The sequence below is a fragment of the Gavia stellata genome, chromosome 20, assembly GCF_030936135.1.
Source record: "Gavia stellata isolate bGavSte3 chromosome 20, bGavSte3.hap2, whole genome shotgun sequence".
Lineage (NCBI taxonomy): Eukaryota > Metazoa > Chordata > Aves > Gaviiformes > Gaviidae > Gavia > Gavia stellata.
In genome coordinates this window covers 13,467,702-13,487,356 of record NC_082613.1, presented here as the reverse complement: position 1 = coordinate 13,487,356, position 19,655 = coordinate 13,467,702, and the positions used below count along the sequence as shown (strand labels likewise).

General features: G+C 52.4%; 1 protein-coding gene across 1 annotated transcript; it reads right to left on the bottom strand.

Annotated features, from left to right (window-relative positions):
* Positions 1 to 3,799: 3,799 nt before the first annotated feature.
* Positions 3,800 to 18,939, bottom strand: MYBL2 (MYB proto-oncogene like 2). The gene is made up of 14 exons (XM_059827074.1): positions 18,920 to 18,939; positions 18,100 to 18,193; positions 16,874 to 16,945; positions 16,405 to 16,497; positions 14,430 to 14,650; positions 14,113 to 14,269; positions 13,079 to 13,348; positions 11,416 to 11,802; positions 9,633 to 9,772; positions 8,507 to 8,606; positions 7,767 to 7,880; positions 7,090 to 7,206; positions 6,713 to 6,859; positions 3,800 to 4,535 (listed from the first exon to the last, which is right to left on the bottom strand). Exons 1-14 carry the CDS (start codon positions 18,937 to 18,939, stop codon positions 4,407 to 4,409), a joined length of 2,061 nt encoding a protein of 686 aa, XP_059683057.1. The 3' UTR covers positions 3,800 to 4,406.
* Positions 18,940 to 19,655: the final 716 nt, after the last annotated feature.

Here is a 19,655-nt window from a genome sequence, read left to right as displayed (position 1 = left end):
CACAGCGGGGGTTTTAACTCCCCGAAATGTCTCTTTTCTAATGTTCTCCAAATGGAAACATTCATTTCCTCACTCTGAACCCTTCAGTTTCCACAGCAAACCGTTTTCCCTGACCTCATACTGTATTTTAATCTTTTATTATTCTGTACTGCTGGAGATGAAGAATTGCAGTTTCCTCACTCCAGGAACGAGGGAGGAGGAATTTTAAGGTTTCCAAAGCATAATTTGTTTCCTGTCCAGCTGCAGCCAGCTCTTAACACGAGTGGTCTCCATCTCTCACAAAATCCAGGAGCTGCTCAGCTAATCCTCAGCACGTATCTACCAGGCTAAAATTGTCCTTTTAATTTCCTAAGCCTCTAAACCCGCAGGTTAAAGAGTCAAAAAAAGCGCATGGGAAATTTCCCAAGGTTTTTGCTTCGCAACTGCTCAATAAACACCATAAGCAAAGGTGGGAGAGGAGGCACTTTGCTGCTTTGAACAATCCCCAGGGTCAAAACATTGTTTGGCAAAGCAGAAGCCCCGGCCATCCACCCTGACCTCAGCAGCCCCTTGCCCCCACCGCAGGGTCCAACGCGGGGTCTAAGGCAGCCTCCCTTCCTGCACCGAGCCGCGATAAAGCTCATGAAGCATCGTCAAGGGGCAACCAACTCAAATTTAGCCACCAATGGGAAATTTACTTTTTTTTGCCCCCAAGGCAGCATGCCTGCAGCCCCAAAGGATGCACAGCCCAGGTAAATCCTGCTACCCGGGCAGGAAGGCAGGAGAGCAGGGATGGAGCAGCATGCCTGCACATCTTCCGTGGAGCAGATGGCTCCCAAACAGGAGTCTTTGGAAATCTTGGGGGCTGAGATGTTCCCGGTATAGCCAACAGCCCTGCTGTAACACAGGACCACATTGCTGCTCCGGGAGGACAACCCCACCGGACACACTCCATGCACACCGCAGCCTCACCGCGCTTTTGTGAAAACGTCAGGCAGCAACAGGTTATGCTCAGACGCAAACCTCCGTATCACCGCTAAGCAATTATTCACCGTTTCATGCTCTGCAATTCACTTTGCTCTACGCCATCACATTAGTTACTAAGTACCGCGCATCAGCAAGGTCAACAGGGCAAGTTTGGGTTGCGCCGGTAATTGCAGCCAGGTTAGCAGCTTCTGCGGCCGCAGCTGCGGTGCTCGGCCCTGCGACCCCGGCCAGCGCAGCGGCACCGGCAGAAAGCCTCTGCCTGGGAGCAGGCAAAGCACTTGCTTTACCAGGGCTGGTTTTGTGAGCGAGCTGGGAACGGGGTGCATCACTTCAGTTGCCTTTTTATTTCCTTTAGTTACAGGAAATGCCTGGATTAGGAAAAAATATTTTATTCACTGTTTGCATCCCTCCGCGGCTGCATGCAGGGACGGCTCTCCCCACGGGTGCTGTGCCAACAAGCCCCCTGTGAGCAACCTGCTGTTTGCACAGCGCTTTAGCAGAATTAGCTGTGAAAACAAGATAAAAAGGCTGGGAAATCCCTCCAACCAAAAGGAACAAGCCCAGCAGCAGAGAGCCCTTTGAGGGACACGCAGCAGCTTCCGCACTGGCAGCCGTGGAGCTTTGCGAGCTCAGGACCACTCCGCTCCACCAGGCACCACCCAGCTCCATCCTCAAACAAGCCTGCCAATAAAAACCCTGGGTGTCCTCTCTTTTTTTCCTCCTTACCCCAGTATTTTTGCTCTTGCCAGCTTTTCCAGGGCTTATCCCGGCTGGAAGCAATGTCCCACTTGCAGTCTGGGCACTGCCATGACCCAGGAGCTCCAGCTGTGCTCTTCCCTTCTCATCCCTGCTAAAAATCAATCCTTTTTCCATGTCTGGATTCAAACAAGGGGTCATCTGCTCTGTTGAGGAATGCAAAATACCAAAAGCAAATCCCAAGTTTAAAATCAAGCAGCAGCCTGGGGTTTCTGCAGCTTTCCAGCAAGCCAGGCCACGGGAGGGGATTCGTCCCCCACACGGCAGAGGCTCCTGGGACTCTTTCATCCTGGTCTTTCATTTAAAGCTGAATTCAATTTCCAGGTTTCTCTTTGTGAATGAGGGTTGTGCAGCCTGAGAGGGCTGTGTTACTGCAGAGGCTTCAAAGGGACAACAGCCAGGGACACCGCGGGGACACGGAGCTCCGGATGAGAGGAGTTTCCAGCAAAACTCCCTCCCGGGGTCTCCAGCTCCAGCCCAGGGACTCTGGAACCAGTGGGAAGTTCAACTTCTACGAGGTTTTTACTGGAAATAAAGCAGAGCATCCAAATTAACAGAAAAACAAAGCAAGTGGGGCCTTTTTTCCCCACCTGCGGAGCAGTGCCAATTCCCAAGCCCGGGGACAGCCAAGCTGTGCTAGTAATGTCCACACCAGAAGCAGCTCTATTTTCCAATTAAAAGCTAATTGTCTTTTTACTCATTAACCATGCTGGGCCATACGAATTTCCCTCAGTATTTTTCTGCCCTTCAATCTTTCTTAATAAGCACTCCGCAATGCGGGACACCCGGCGCTATCTGGATTTACAGCAGGAGAGCAGCAGTTAATACTTCTCAACCTCATAATCCCTTACTTTGGGGGCAGCTCCCAAACATACACGCTGGGCTCCCGCACCAGTTTATTCTCCAGCAGACACTGCCTGCTCAGGACTCGCAGCTCACGTCGGCTCCGGGAAGGAAATGCAATTCTGGACTTGGTTTTGTAAAGTCACCCTGCACAGGAACGGCCGAGCCCGCCAAAGCCCAAGTGGAGAGGGATGGTTTTATGATGATTTCTCTTAAAATAACAACAGAATGGAAGCAGCTAGAGCCAAGCTTTCAGACAAGTGGTCCCAGCCGTCTTTCCAAAGCAAACATTGCAGCACTGAGAAACAGAAATAAAAATGACTTCATGGATTTGCTTTGGCCCTGAGCTTGTAGAAATGAAAAATGAGCCGGGTTGCAAAAACTCCCTTGTTTCCCAGGATCCAAGGTTTTATTAACAAGTTTGTCAGTAAGGATTTTTTGACTATTTCCATTCTAAGCCACAACCTGAAAAAACAGTATTTATGCAGCCCTGTTCTGTTTCTCCACCCCGCAAAGGGACAGCAGTAACTCTTAAGAGGCACAGGGGTGACCATGACCAGACCCTCTCATTTGCACCTTGCTGGGCTGCCACCCAGACAGAGGCAGATCTGCCACGATGGCTTTGGTGGCTTACAAAGGATGGCAGACTGCAGCCCCGAACAGAGCTCACCCAAAGAGCTGTTCATGTGCTGGTCTAACCGGTGAGTTGCTATTTGTTTTTTCCAGCACCTTTCCAAGTGCAAACAGCTAATATATTGCTAAAATCGCCACATTTCATCCTTGGCTATGTCAAAACAGGACACCATACTACTGTTACTGCACTGGAACAGCTACATGGATGCAGCTTTGGCCTCTGAAGGAAGGACAGAAGAGGCTCTGCTACATCATGTGCTCCTGGTGCTATTCTCCAGCCCACCGCTCTCTGCAGCCTCCATCCACTCCTGCAGCTTTGCAGAGATCCCAGCCACGCGAAGCTCAGGCACACTCTGACACCTTCCCACAAAGTAGCCAAACCCATTTCTGAACAGCTGATGAAACTACTAAGGGTGGGGGGGAACCACCCCTTCCCCCCCATACTGAGAGGCTAACAGGAATTCAGCAACTTGCCGGGAAAGAACAGATCCCACATGAAAAGCGGTGCTTTGCTGCATCTCGCCACCCCGGCACAGCGCTGCCTCCCTCCCAGCGTTGTGAGGCCCCAGGCAGAGTCAGAGTCCAAGTGACAGGGTGATGTTAGCACCATGGTTTATTTGAAGAGGGAGCACAGCCCTGGGGAGAGGCGCCTGCTGCTCCCCTTCCGCAGCACAGCAGTACAGAACAGCCCCGCCGGGAGCAAGGGGCCAGCTCCGAACACGGGTCACCCCAAAGCATGTCTCCCACGAGTGCACAACACCCTCCCTCCTCCTAGAGCAAGGAGAAACCACTTCATCCCCCAGGGAAAGCCAGGAGAGACACAAGACATGCAGGAACCTTTGCAAAAGCCGTTCCCAAGGTACCAGAGCAGCCAGCACAAGATCCAGGCCCATCTCCACCACCTGCTGCACACACTGCTCCAAGACGGAACACGGCTATGTGCTTCTACTTTTGCAGAACCCAGGTCTTGCAGGGAGAGGTCTTGCTGTTAGCTCTCCAACCCTCCCTCGTTTGCCTTTCCACAACGATCCCCAAACTTGCATTCCACACATTAGCCAGCAGTTAGCCCAATTTATTACAATATAGATCTACCTGGGAACAGAAGGAAAAAATCCACCCACACAGAGGATATTTTCTCCTGTGGTTCCCCCTCCCCTCTGCTTATAAAAAAATTAAAAAAATAAAATAAAAAAAAGCAGAACAATCCTTCATGATAAGATTAAGGTCCTTGATGTGTGACTCTGTTTCAACATGCCCAAAAACTGTCGCGCTTTCTCCTGCATGAAGAGTTGGTCTCGGGTTCCACCACAGGCCACCGCTTTCCAAGCCCTGGTCATCTACGGAGGGAAAAGAAAGCATGTGTACAACACAGTCAAGGGACAGGACAAACACAATATCAACATCCTGTTTTAAAAGACTGCAAAAAATAAGTAAAACTAACAACTATTTGCTACCCAAGGGACATAGAACTTCGGACTTTGGAGCATCCATCTTGCAACCAGGAGGAACTTGCACACCGCCAGTTACTCATCACAGCTGAGATGGTCATTTCTAGCAAAGGGGGGTTACATTCAGCAACTTCCCAGGCGAGTGTTCCATTTCAGGACGACCCACGTGCCCTTTCAGGGCTTTCCCTTACTTGGCTTCAAACAAAAACCCCAAAGCACAAACCCACTAAGGCTCCTTGTGCTAAAGAAGTTACAGAGGGATGGAAAGAGTTCAAGAACAGCTTTGGGGTTTACTCCCAACCAGTTCAACTCCTACATGAGCTGCTCAGCCCCAGGTCAAGATTGGTCAAAGACCATCCTTAACAGCAGTTTGGTGCCTGTAGTTTCAGCAGGGCCCTGCAGCACACAGGAAGAGCTGGAAATCAGGTGTGCTTCAGTCACTGTGTGCAGAAAGGGCTCCCATGAGGTGTTTTTGCACTCCAGGAAAACCCCTGTGAATCCTCTGACAAATTCAGCCAAGAGATACACAGTGCCCTGAACCGGAAATACCCGTTTACATGCATTGGAAAGAACCAGAGCTTGAGCTTCAGTGTTTGCTTACAGTAACAACGCCCCATGCAGCCACAGCATGGCTTTGGGACCAATTTAGGTTCAGCCCACAGTTAGGTGAGCTTCCTTAATAAATAACTGCCTCTGCTAGCAACACCAGCCTGCCACACTAAATCCTGAGAGCCCAGCAACACTGCAGACAGCTCTGCTGTCTTTGGGCAATGGGATTTCACTGCACACCTGTACTCTGTCACCACGCAAGCTGCCTTATGTTACCTTCAAGTCACTCGCAAAGCTTTATTTATACGGATCTGTTAGCTCTCAGAGCAATACGACCCTGCTTAGGACAGAAGGAGAAATGGAGGTGTTTAAGTAGGGTTTATTTTGAGAAGGGGAAGGAATTACTCTACCTGAGGAGTACTTATTTGTCAGAAGAAAGAGCTTTCACAGCAGACATCTCTAATCCAGGGACAGATGATACCCTCCTTGCTGCAGCATTTTGTGAAGACTGAGCCAAGGCTGCTCAGTGAAGACAGCACTGTACCTGGACTCTTCCTGGGATCTGAAAACACCCCCACACTAGCCCCCAGCTGCATTTTCCACCCCCTGCCAAGGACAGCATGTATTTCCATCCTCATTCAAGCTACTAGAGAGCTCCCATGATCTGGCCCAAGCAAATATCTGCAAAATCATGGTCCAAATCCCCTTCTCTAAGCCACACTGCCTAACAAAGCAGAGATACCCCCCTACTAGTGCACTCCGCCTGCAAACATACCAAATAGTGAAGTTTAAGGAGAGCACAAGAAACCATTTATGCCCCAGAATGCATTTGTAGGCTACTGTGACTCCAGCACAGCCCAGATGTGCTCCAGAGTGTGCAGCTGAGGAACAGGGTAGTTGTAACACCAACCTCAGCACAAGCTACAAAGGTACACTGTCAGCTGGAGCTCTGCACTGCCACGGGTTCAGGTGAACAGCAGGATAAAGCCAGCCTATGCTGCCTATGGCACACAGCCTTCATCACAATCTAGAAACACCCTAAAAATCACAGGGGTGGGAAACATCTTTTTGTTTAGCATTTATACAGTACTTCACAGACTTGCTATGCCCAGAGAAACAAAAAAGATAAGCCTACTGTTGCCCCCTCAAGGAGTGCTCGCTGGAAAGTTTACTTCACTGCTGGGTCAATCCTCTAAATTCCCTGATGGATTAGGAGAGGATATGGATTCCCATGAGGAAATCTGGGGCCAAACAAGCAGGCTACAGCTCTGATCAGCCACGGGGCTTTGAGTAACAGCAGAAGGGCAGGTTTGCAAAGAGACAGGAGGGAGCTGTAGCATGACACTGCTGGCTCAGCATCTCCAAACCTCGGTGCAAAGACAGCCCTGACAGCATACAGGTGCCTGTGTAGGAGTGCACAGAGCTTTGTCCCCTCGCTCCTCCTCCTGAGGAGGTAAAAGGGCTGCACTACCACCAGCTATCCTCTTGACTGGGAGGGCAGTGGCTGCAGGGCTTACTGGTGCTGGTGGTCTGAAATGGCTCGGCATTTTCCTGTAGGACATCTTCTCTGGCTGCACTTGCACAAAGGCTCTGTTGAGCAAACCACTGTCGTTCTTCCTGCTCGAGGAGGAAAGGTTCAGGGACCTTGACAGGAAATTCACAGGCTGCAAAGGGGGGAAAAAAGAGAAGTATAAAGGAAACAAGTTAATTTGCCCTAACAGTGCTGATACTTGGGCTGGCCAAAAGGCCAGCTAACAAATCCAGCCCTTCATCCACATTCACATGTACTGTTCAAAGGCAGCTGCAGGTAGCAAAGCTCCCACTGCTACCTTGCACAGGGTTTCTCTGGAGCAGAAGCCAGCTCCACCCCTGCTCTGAGCACAGCATCTCTCACCTGGGCTCTTTTGAAACAGACAGTCTTGGGGAGGGCAGGCATATTTTGCGTCATATCTTCATCCACAATATCCAGGGCCAGAGACTTCCGCACCTTCTTGATAGGACTCCTGCGCAACTGGGAGACATAGAAAAACCAAGTGTCAGCATGAATCAAGCCAGTGATTGCCACGTTAAGGGCCCAGGGTGCACACCAAGCCCATGTCACCCCAGGTCTGCATTGCACCAGCACCTCAGGAAGAAGGCGTGCAGAGCCTTCCCCACCACAGGGCATAGCAGCTTCCAGTGCTCTCCTCCTGGTACCAAGAGCCACTGATTTAGAAGAGGAAACTCCTTTCAGTAGAAAAGGAAAGCCACCAGGGCAACTGAGCCAAGAGACTTTGCATACCAGCCCACAGCCTTCTGGGAGCCCAACTTGCCACAGATGCTCCAAGTGTGCCATGGGTCTCTCCTGTAGGTTAGGGACACAGCATCTCCTAGCATGCCCCGAGTTCACCATGAACCAGGACACAGCTGGCCATATTTTAAGCAGGCCTTAACCTCTTGCTGATTAAAAGGCAGCAGCCACAGGCCAAAAACTTTTTGGCATCTGCAGCAGGATGAACAGAACCAGCCAAAACACCCATCAACAGCACAGGGCAGCTCAGCAGCAGGTACTGGATGCAAAAATCAACTCACCCCCTGTTTCCTTTTCTGTTTCTCAGGCTTCACATCATCCTCTATGATAAGTTCAATGCCAGCTTCACTTCGGAGCACCTCTTTCAAGTCTTCTTCCAGGTGAGGAGTCTGGGGCTGGTGTGAAAAGGCAAAGAGAGAGCACAGGAGAGTCAAAATCTGTATGCTGGGCAGACTCATGAGCATTTCCCTCAAGGGATAATGGGGTCAAGAGAGCCCACAGTGGGAGGACAAACAACAAAGACTACTTATTTACTTCCTAGCTGGAAAAGATATGAGAAGATTTCTGCTAGCTTGACAGATTTACAGGATCTCCAGGCATGAGACACTCTTATCAGCTGAACCCCAATGTGCCGTCAAAAGACCAGTATGCACAGAAGGCCTGGGATACTGGAAACTGCCATCCCCACAACACCTGCACTGAGAGACGCAGTTCCTCAGGGATGCCTAGGTATATCGTTCCCTTGCTTTTCCTCAAGGACATCAGTAGCCAAGCACTGCAGCCTAATTCAAGGGAAATTTTTGGCATTTTTAGCTGGTTTACAGAGGAGCTAAAAGTCCTGTGGCTACTTACCATGACAAGATCCCCTTCATCCCTCCCATCTCAGCCTGGCACTACCAAACTGTACCTCGTTACGGCACAGATAATGGCTGTCTCACAGCTCCACTGCACCTACCCCACATCCCGTTGGTATTCATGATGTTTCTGCCATCGGCAAGTAGCAGACCTGCCCAATACTTACCAGAGGCCTAATTGGTCCATATTTCTCCAGGGCGTTTTTGAAAGGTGTGGGGGTGTGAGGAGTGTTGTCCACCACATACTTCTGATCTGGTGTGACAAACCTGGCAGCAGAGAGTGGGAAAGACGAAGAATCAGACATGCTGTAACCCACACAAAGTAACCTCCGTCCTTCTGAGCCCTCTCATTACACGAGCCACCTGCAGAATCTCACATGGTGGCAGCAGAAGCCACCTGCCTGGCTGGACTGCTCCCGGGGTGCAAGCAGGGCAAACAGGCACAGAAGAGCCTTTAGCAGGGAAAACATCTTTCAGACATGCCAGCTATGCTGCTCCACCCTGCCAGCTGCCAAGCACCCTTGTCAGAAATCGGTACAGCACTTCGGACACAGGCGACACGCAGCTCTGCAGGCCAGCACTACTCTGCAATGCTTCTGCTGGCGGATCTGCCCAGGCCCAGCCTGGGCTTGTGACAGTCACAGCTGGACCAGCAGAAGTCCTGGGTGCAAATGCACTTAGAGCAGCCAAGCCAGCTTGCACTGCCTGGACAGGGGAGCTGCTCTGGACCATGCCAGCAACAGAGTGGTTTTACTAGCGCAGCCAGCACCCCCAAACACTGCTGCTTCAGTGCAGCGACAGGTCTGCCAGCAAAACACCCCCTGTGCAGACCACCCTCTCTCACCTGCCTGGTACAGTGCCTTGGGTAATCATTGCCCTGCACTGCCCCTCAGTTCACAGAGTGTGAAGCAGAGAGTGCAAAGCTAAAGGGATGGATCTGAACAGCTCTTGCTGAGAAAATCGAATCCTTTCCCTGCTGGCACACGGCTTACAGCACAGCAACATTTCCCAAAGACATGCACAGAAGGCAACAGCCCACCCAGCAGCTGAGCACAATGGTGGTCACTTGGCTGCAGCCCCAATCAGATGGGATACTTGTTCCCTGCAGCTCAGAGAGCAGCTGTCTTTGGGGGGAAAACACTTATTTAAGGAAATCCCCAGCCTGCCCTGTCCCTCTCTCAGTAGTGCCAGTACAAGTACCGGGGGAGGTATGTTTGAATTGCACCAGACTCCTGCTTGGAAAAAGACACTGCTCAGGTGGGGATGGGGGAGGAGAAGGAAGAAAGGACTTACGCTGAGTTCTTCTGAAGCAGAGGGGTCTTGTCCCTGTGCAGAGGGGTGGTAACAATCACCTTCTGACTGCACACAGGCGTGGAGGTCAGAGACGGGTTCTCCAGTTCTAGGGTATCCTGTTTGGTCCAAAAGTTTAAGAACTGCACAGCACACGAAAGAAAGAGAAGACACTCAGTCTCAAGCATCCCAGCATAGTATTGTAAGTCATTACTTTTTCCTAAATACGAGGGAAAACATGAAGTAGGGACAATCTTCCCATAGTGAGTTGCACAAGAGGGATCTGTCCCAGTATGTAAAAGTCATGCTGGTTTAGACTCATACAGTCCTTGACACGGACACACACGTGAAAGTTGCCAGAAGGTGCCTCACACTTATAAAAGTTATTCACTTCTGATAAGGGACTAGCTGATATGACTACAAGCAGCTACAGGGTGGGAGAGGTGTCTCTCCTTGCACTGATCCAAATAAGAACAAGCAAAATGATGAGGGAGGGGTAATGCCAGCCCACCAAAGGTCTATTCCAATCTCAGGTTGGCAAACACGAGGGAAGTTCACGTAACACAACAGCGTACAAGTTAACAGATTTTGCACTTGAGGTGTCTTCAGCCTAAACTGTGAGAAAACCACATATCGCCTCATCTCTGCTAGGATTTTCCTTCACAACAGCTAATAAGTGACAACTTTACTCCCATAAGGAACAAGGTTTGTACTCAAGAACCTATCGGGAGAGAAGAGGGGTGTGTGTTACATTCACTGATAGTTGAAGAGAGGCAGGACATGCCATTTGCCTTCTCAGATTCACTCCAGGCCTTCCGGCCTTTCACACTCTGCAGAGCTGTACATTTCAGGTGCCACTCTGAATTCCAAGTTCTTGCTGGCCTTGCACTCGCAGTCCACTTGAACCTAGGTATCACGCTGTCCTGTGGTGCCCTCCCTTGTGCCTCCCAGGGCTGCAGAAACAGCAAAAATAAAGGCCTGGAAGGCACGGGTAGACATGGTCTGAACAACAGAGCAGCTGTAGGAACTGTGCTGGAGAACACAGCAGCCTTTATTCTGTTTTATAGACAGAACTCCACCACATCAATATACGAGACACCAGTGGGTTTGAACACCACAGTGCTCCAAGATGATTATGTTGGAAACCATGTGTGCACACCTGTGTGGACACTGTAGGAGTCATGACAAAGGCTGAAAGATCCTGAGTCCCTTTTGCAAAGATGACAAGCCCAGGAGCATTTTCCTAAGCACAGCAACTCAGAGATCTGCACAAGGTATGTGCTGATGAGCCTGCCTGCGTGACTTAGCTGGAAACGAACAGGGAAAGCCACTTTTCACTATTGCCATGCTGCTACCCACAGCTGGGGCAGCAATGCCATGGGGACAGAAGCACTGTGTTCTTCAGCAATCCTGGAGTGGGCAGGCATGTAGATCCGCACAGTGGTGCTCCTCCCTCATAGCAGGCACATGCCCTACCCATCACAGAGGGCAGCTGGGCTTTACCAACACTGCAAGCACTCGCAGAGGCAGACACAGGCTGCTGCTCCCACAGGAAGGGCAGCACTGAAGACAAGCAGTGCCAGAATCCAGCTCTGCACCTTGTTTTAGCGAAGAGACACACCTTGTGCACTGGCACTGCCTCATTCAAGGGAGGAGAAACACAAAGTTGGCAGAGCTGATGGGAGTACATGGCATTAAGGCAAGCAGATAGAGCACAAACATGCTTATTAGCTCATGACCAAGCCCAAGCAGGGGAGCACAGACTGGGCTCTGCATTGCTCTGTACCTGAGATGGAGAGAAGGGCAGCGTCTTGACAGGGGTGCTCTTGGGCGTCATGCTGTTGCAGGAGTCAAGGAAGGAAAGGCTGGTGCTGGTGGCATTCTCCGTGACAGGGGAGAGGGAGATCTTCCTCTTCTTCTGCCTCTTCAGCACAGAGGGCGGTGTGCCAAAGCTCACCTCTGCATGCGGAGAGATGGGGATGAGCTCCCCCTTGCTGCTCTTGCTGAGGTCGGAGATGGTGTGGCCGTCCAGGCGGTACTCGGTCACATTGGGCAGGGATGGTGTTGGCTTGCTGGGCGTTTGCCTCACGGGGCTGTTGCTGCTACTGCTGCTGTCAGCAGAGGGTTCCTCAGGCAGGTCAAACTGGGTCAGATCACACCACCCGTCGGGGTCCTACACACAAGGAAAACCATCAGAAGCAGCCCAGGAAGGAAAGCTGAGCAACCCACTGGTGCAGATGCAGAGATGAACTGGGAGGTGAAATATGTGGGTGCGTGAAATTGCACTGGCTTTTGCAAGGAGCCTGGCTAGAGGAGAGCTCAAGCGTTCATCCCCTCTGCTGCCAGCACAGCTGAGAACCAGACCAGGGAACTGACCCAGCTGAAAGCTGCTGCTTGTGCATAGGGCAGATTTTTCTTCTATTTACGCAAGGCTGGTTTCCCAGTTCGGTTCACAGCACAGCTGCACAAACACCTGCACCCCCACACAGAGGGGACAAAAAAAAAGCAGCTGGGGATGGGTCTGTGGACCAGGGCTGAATGAAATGACTGTCACCCAACACCAAACCACAGCCTTGGCCACATCAATACAGCTGGATACAGGGCTCTGCTGTAACACGCACTGCTGAAAGCAGATTAAAAATAAGCAGACCAGTTCAGAGATCAGCTGCTTCACAGCTCAACCCCACCAATACCCAAAGTACCACACAAGCAGGCCCCTAAGGACCCACAGATGGGCCATTAAGCCTTGGGCACAGACTCTCTGTCCTCCTATACACATGCAAAGTGGATGCTTCAGAGATGATCAGCTCATAAGCTCCTCAGCCAGGCTGGGGACTGCAGAGACATTTCCCTCTGATGGCAGCAAAGTGCTCTGTTGATTCTAGCCAGCCTCCCGCCCTGGCATGCCTCACCCTGGGGACCTCAGCACGGCTTGACTGGCCCAAAATTACTAGTTTCAGTGATGTTACCTCCACTGAAAGCAAATAGTGGCATCATCCCAGCGTGAAGGGGTCTGTCCTGCATACTACAAGCGGGCCTGGCCTATTCCCAGTCTGTCCTATCCTATCCCATCCCATAACAAGAGGGAAAGGAAAGCCCATGAGCATGGGCCTGAACCCTTATGAAAGGAAGAGCTGGGGACACTCTGGATGATAAAGGAGGGCTTGAGATCAGGTTTGCCAGCATCTACAGCCTCCCACATCAGCAGAGCCCATGCAGAAGGACACCCACCTACAAGAATTTGCAAACCTAGAGCAATACTGGCAGAGTTGGAAAGGCCTAATCCAGCCCTTGAAAAGAGACGGTAGGAAACTGCAAGCCAAATGACAGACCCAGCCCTCCTCAGGATGCCCATGGTGATGAGCAAGGGGACCCAGTAAGTTCACTCAAGGGAAAAGCAGGGATCAGTCTCCCTACATTAGCTGGAGGAGCAAGGGTCTGTTACTTACGGATTCAATCATGTCCAGAGCTTCATTGAAGGCTGGCACAGATGTTGGGTACAAATAGTTGGCAGCTTCGACAACCCATTTGTAAGGGGATGTGACAAATGAAGAGGTATCCTCAGGCACTGCATCATCTGGGGTCCCCTCAGCATTATGCTCTGCCAGTTCAGCAGCTGGCAGCTCCGAGGCTAACTCCTGCACACCCGTCACTTCCTCATCACTGACATCCTCTTCCTTTATTTCAGAGATATCAACTGGCCAGTTCGGCAGGACGTTCTTTGCACAAACAAAGAAAGTCCAGCCGTTAGTAGAAACCAAGGGAACAATGTCAAGTCCTGGGGACAAAGAGCAAGGCTCCCTGGACACATTGAGCTCTACCTGCCATTCAGTTTGTTTCACATCCCCGTTCTTCCTCACTGCTCTGTCCCATACACCATCTAAGCAGGAGGCCATGCAACATAATGAGCACAGGACCATTTAACTGAAGATTTCACTTAACAGTATCCCAGGAGAAAGGCTGAACGAAGGCTGAGCAGGTAGCACTAATTCTGCATTTCCTACTTTTCGAGAGCCTGCCTTTGAAAACTACATGCTTTCTTCATGAAAAAATAACTGGGTGTACTTCCCCTGCTTCGTTTTTTAGAGAAAAGGAACGCAATACCTCTTCACCATGCCCCCCACACTGTCTGGAGCAGCCTCCTTCTCCCACCAGCAACAGCACAAAGGAGCCAAAAAAATCTTCAGTCTCCAAGACAGACTTGATGCTGGGATTGGCACGATAACAGCACTAGCAGACTGCTGTCCTCCGCCTGGATAACACACTCTGACTCACGTTACATCTCTAGCTCCTGGAGGGAGAGATCTCCCAAGAGTCAGTGTCTTAGAGAAGGCTGGGGGATGGCACAGACTGTCTATGTAGACACCACGCTGTGGCAAAGGCAGCGTGAGAGGCAGCAGAAGGGTGGATGAACAGCTCTGATACGCATTAGCAGAGCAGGGGACTGACCCAGCTGCCTGCTGCAAATGTGCTGGTGCAGTACCTGGCTCCCAGCTCTCGTTCGACTTTGGCTCTCCTTGTCATCCACCTCCACGAGCAAGTACAGTGACTTGGACTCCTTAGTTTCATTGAGGAAGCCTCCTGTGTCCACCTTCCGCTTGATGGTGGAGTTCCAGTGATTCTTCACAGCATTGTCGGTCCTGCAGAGAAAGAAGAAAGAAACAGAAATCACCATTTACAGTAGCTTTAAAGCACAGCTAATAGCTCTGACACACTCTCCAGCCCCATCCTGCAAGCCCAATACATGGATCTCCACGGGCCACCCAGCTGTGAAGGCACCAGTGAGCAAAGAGGTCCTACCTCCCAGGCAGCAGCTTAGCAATCTCCGCCCAACGATTCCCCAGGACCTTGTGGGCCTCAAAAATGATGCGATCTTCCTCCTCTGTCCACGAGGACTTCTTCACCTCAGGGTTCAAGTGGTTATGCCAGCGTTCCCGGCACTGCTTCCCTAACCGCCCTTTCAGGTGCTTGGCTATCAGGGTCCATTGTTTGGTGCCATATTTTTTAACCAGTTCAATTACCTTTGAAGAGAGCAGGAGGGAAATAAGGAAATGGAATAAAGGAGGGGAAGGTCAATACAGTCATCTTCAGGCTTTGCTCTTCACCTCTCTTGGGACCAGATAAGGGCAGACACAGAAAGGCCCCTTGGGAGAAAAAGCTGGAGGGGTTCAGCACTGACAATCAGGTGTACAAACACTTGTGAGAGCAAGGATTCAGACAAATTTCTGAAAGAGGCTGTTTCCATGCAGACATTTTGCCACATGGCACCTGTGAATGCAGACGACCACTCACAGAAGATGAAGTGGAGACTGGCAGGTGCACCAGGGGCAGAAGGGCCCAGATTTCAAAACACATGCCCATTTCTGAGCAAGGGCCAAGTCCCACATGCTCCAAGGCTCCTCTGCCCTCACTCCCACCAAAGACCTGGCCATATGACAACAGTTCCCATCAGCTCTGTGCTGGTCTGCCTGCTGGGACAGAGGGGCCCAGCCTCCCTTTAACAGAGGGTGCTACATCCAGGACACGCCAGGGCCTGCAGCTTCATGCCCCGCTAGCACCAGGATGCGCAGTGAAAAGTCCCAAGCAAAAATGAACAATATTCACTTAAAAGCCATCCACTCTGCCACTTGCCCTTCACCCAGGGCTTTGTCACTTCTGCCTGAGGCTCAATGCAAATGCTCCTGGGCAGGGAATCTGTTCTGAGCCCCTGTGATACGTCCACAGCACAGTCAAGATGAAAGTCTACTGCCTGCAATGTTCAGCCAAATCTTAAGAGGCTGAAGGGTTCTCAAGGAGCATTTCTGCCCTGGCCAGCTGCACTCAGCTGAAAGGTTCGGGTAGCCAGGTGATGCTCACGCTGCTCTTGGCCCATAACAAAGTCCCTACCGCAGACTCCTGCCTATCAAGCACAGACAAATGGACCAAAGACACCAAACAGGTCAAGGAGCTGGAGTGCTTGCAGGGCAAAGTGCAGTGTCAGGAAGAGAAAGCTGGAGCCCAGCCTGGCAAGGATGGCAGTGGGGATCATCACTGGGTAGGCTGGCAGAGTCAGGACATGCAAAAGGGGAAAGCAAGCAGCAACTGCTCTGCTGTAAGAAGGTGGAAGGACATCACGAGAAGCTTCCTTAGGACGTGCTTGATATAACACACAGATGGGAGACAAAAGGGACTGTTAACAGCCTGTAATGGAACCAAAAGGGAAAGAAATGGGGGAGCAGAAGTGTTACAAACTAGGAACTTTTGCAGCAGAAAACCTTGGAAGAAAAGTTGGAATGAATTCCAACTTCTAAAGTACATCAAGCTGATGAGTCTATCTGAGCTGGCCCCTCTCAGCTCACTCTGGAATCAGCAGAGAAACAGGTTTGCAGAAATCATGGTTCACCTAGCCAACCTCAGATATCCACTTTAGGCTGTCTACTGTGGCACAGGAAATGCCAGTTTTATTTTCTCTTGGGTCCAACATGGCCAGGTCAGGTGGAGATCTGCCAGCACACAGATGAATCAATTCCCTTTTCTGCTCTCTCCCTTGGCACCCTACTATAGCAGTACTGCGTGAAAGGGAGAAGGTGTTTAGCTGAAGAGGCCTAGACCTGCTTCTGCTCGTCGTGACCACAGATGCATTAGGCATCAGAACAGGTCAGAGTGCTGCTCTTGCGGATATCCACCATTGGAAAGAATTACCCACAGTTTACAAAAAGACCTGAGGGTCTGACACCTCCATCCTCTCCGCAGAGAGTCCCAGTTCAACGCTCAGATCCTCTTGGCCCTGACTTACCTTTTGGTCCTCCTCTTTGGTCCAAGGGCCCTTAACCAAGTCTGGATTCAACACTCTCAGCCACCGGTACTGACACTGCTGATCGCTGCGGTTCTAGAAAAAGGAATGAGAGTAGCCGTGTGTTAGACCGGAGGCTCCAGAAGCCCCTGTAGCAACAGCAGTCCCCCCACACACAGGCTGTCCCACGGAAAACCTGCAGAAGCACATACAGAATACATACTATGACTAGGGCACGGGGCACAGAGACAGGAACCTCAATTTCTCACCCCAGCTCCAACAGACTCGCCCTTGAAAGTCCTCTATACAAGCAGGATGTCTCCCTGAAGGAGCACTGTTGCACAGCCTGGAGCTGCAGTCACAGAACAGAGTCCCACTGTGCAAGGTGCTGCACGAACAGAGAACCAGCGCAATGAGCACAAGAAGCAACATGCAAACACTACAATTCCCATCTGGGCAAGAGGTCACTTACAGGAAAGTGACTGGCCAGGAACTTCCAGTCATTCTGCCCGTAATGTCTTACTAACATCTTCAGCTGCTCATCCTGCAAAGAACAAAGACATTCACTTTCACATACACTGAGGTAACACACACCACAGGCACCCCTGGGCTGATGGCATCAAGAGAACAAGCTAGACGTTTTGAACTGTCAGGGAGGTTTTTTTGGCATTCTGCATTCAGGAAAGGTAGCTCACACCATCCTTTAGCAGTGCTCCAGTAAGTGGAGCCCAACTGGAACAGACCATTTGGTTCTGGGCTCTGTACTAGGGTGAGTGTACAGTGAGTACAAACCAAGAGCTGAGCTCTGCTCCAGTATGGTCTGGTTCAAACCCTGTGGCCAAGGCTACCTGCTTATCCAGCCCCAGTACACCCCTGACCAGACAGTCTGTCTCCCAGCTCAGCCACTGCTTTTGCCTGGCCAAGAAAGCTGACTGGTTTAGGTCTATCACCACTAGCCCAGTGGGCTACTGTCTTTCAGTGCTACTGGGCTCTACAGCATTTCTTTCATGAACCTGCTATAGCCCAGGTTTGCTGACTCTTACAGCTCACAAAAAGCCTGTTTTAGGCGTCCTTGCCTGGGTGCTCTGGCTGGGCAAACAGAAGCATGAAATAATTCCCTGCCCAACACGAGCCTGAGGCTTTGATCTCTGCACAAAGACCACCTTACTTGGTGTTCAGACCCCAGGGGAGACAGGATATCTTGTAGTTTTTAAACAGAACAAAGATGATGGAGGAACTGGGAGGAGGGAAAAGAATATCCCAACTAATTTCAGACTCTCAGCCAGGATGACTAAGCCATGATCCCAACAGTCTCAACACTCCCTGCTTTTACTACAGAAAAGGAAGGACATTTCCACTGCACAATTCAGCTTGCCAGAGGACTCAGCCATCCTCTGGAACCCCTCTTTGCTCACAAGAGTGCTGCAGGCAGCAGATGCCTTGCTCAGGGCTCACATGCTTAAGCTAAAGTGGTTAGAGCTCCTGCTCTCCAGACTATACTTCAAGCTCCCCTGAACCTCCTAGCCTCATTAAGACCTCAGCAAAACAGGGACAAGGTCTTCTCCAGTAGCAAGACAGCAGGAGGTGGTGTCGTGGCCAGTGGGAGACGACTGGGGTGGAGGCACCCAAGCCCCGGGTGCCATGCCAGAGGCCTACCCCAGAGCACCTGCTGTCAGCAAATGCCGGGCTCTCACTCACCTCTTCTTGCGTCCACTTGACTTTGCACCTGCCATCCCGCTGCTCCGGCACATCCGAGTCGGTATCCTGGTAATGCAGCTCATCCTGGTCCTCACTAGAGATGAATAAACGAAGATTATAATTTCTACCTCTGATAAAAAATGCAGCAGAAGGATCAACCTGCACCATGCAGAGCAGAGCTCCAGATCTACTCTATTCCAGCACTGAATGCTGACACCTCAGACATTCACCCAGACACCCCAGGTTTAAAGGGGTCCCTCAGCTTTGGGCTCCCGATGCACACTAGCAATTTTTATGCTGCCGAGAGCAAGGCAAGGAGCATTACTCTTGATTTCTGCTCCCTTTTTCCCCCTGGGAGGACTTCGTGTCTAGGGACTGGCACCATTTCCCCTTCTTACAGCTCACCACTCTCCCGGGCTGCCGGAGTAAAGAGAAGGGAGGGGAGAAGCAGCCAGAATCCAGCCAGCGCGGCCCCCGAGGGCTCGGCACAGCACCCGCCCGGCCCCCCCCCGCCTGCCCTGTCACCCCCCTGCTCCCGAGCAGGCAAAGCCAGCCCCGCGCCCAGCCGCCGGGCAGAGTCAAGGCGAGCCTTTAGAGCGGAGCCCGCGGAACACGGAGCCCGGGGCCGCGGCCCTGCCTGCAGCCCGCCGCCCCGCTGCCCGGCCGGAGAGCGGGAACGGGCCGTGCGGGGCGGGGGGGGGGCTGCGCGGCGGAGAAGAGCCTCCAGGAGGTCCCCGGGGCTGCACTGCACCGCCCCATCCCGGCGGGAAGGCGCGGGGCCGGTAGACGAAGCCCCCGTGGCCGTGGGCTCCGCACTCACCCGCGGCTGCGGCGCGCCATGGCGGGGCCGGGCGGCGGCGGCGGCACTTTCCTATCTCGCGCCAACGGCGCCCCCACCCCGCGCGGGGCCGGGCCGCGCATGCGCGCTGCCGCCTCCCGCCCGCACAAAGAGGCGCGCGCGGGAGGGCGCCCGCCCGCCCCGCCCCCGGGGCCCCGAGAGCCCCCCCCCGCACCCCCCTAACGCAACCGCGGCCCCCCCCGGGAAGGCGGCTCCGGGCGGGTTTGGGGTGTGCCGAGGACCCCTCAGGGCACGGCTCCGCCGAGCTCCGGGCAGGGGCTCGCTCCTGCGGTCACCTCAGGCCACAGCCAGCCAGCCACGGGACACGGGACCCCGGCAGCCGCCTCCCATCGAAAGGGGCCAAAACCAAAAAAGCCGATTAAAATCAACCACCTTCCCAACGTCGCTTTTCCAGAGCCTCCCGCTCCAGGGGTGCACTATGGGGTCCCCTGAGGACAGCACAGGCCTGGTGCTTCCTAGGAGAGAAAAGAGGCGGTCAGCATGGCAAAGCGCAGCTCCTCCCCGCATCCCGGGGCTGGGCAGCATCACCGTCACACCGCCGGCGGGAGAGGGAGAGCGGTGGGAGCAGCCACCCCGTGACGGCGGGTCCCCAAGGCTCCCGGCCTCCCCACACGTGCATCGGGGCCTCCCGAGGTTTTCGGGCTGCCTGGGCACACCTGCTAGCGCCCATACGTTACCTATACTGTCCGTGCTCAGC

Coding starts and splice junctions, on each gene's coding strand:
- MYBL2 (XM_059827074.1), bottom strand. CDS start 18,939: ATGGCGCGCCGCAGCCGCGG. Junction 16,498..16,873: donor TCCTGGCCAGTCACTTTCCT/GTAAGTGACCTC, acceptor TCCTTTTTCTAG/AACCGCAGCGATCAGCAGTG. Junction 6,860..7,089: donor TCTGTTTCAAAAGAGCCCAG/GTGAGAGATGCT, acceptor CCCCCTTTGCAG/CCTGTGAATTTCCTGTCAAG.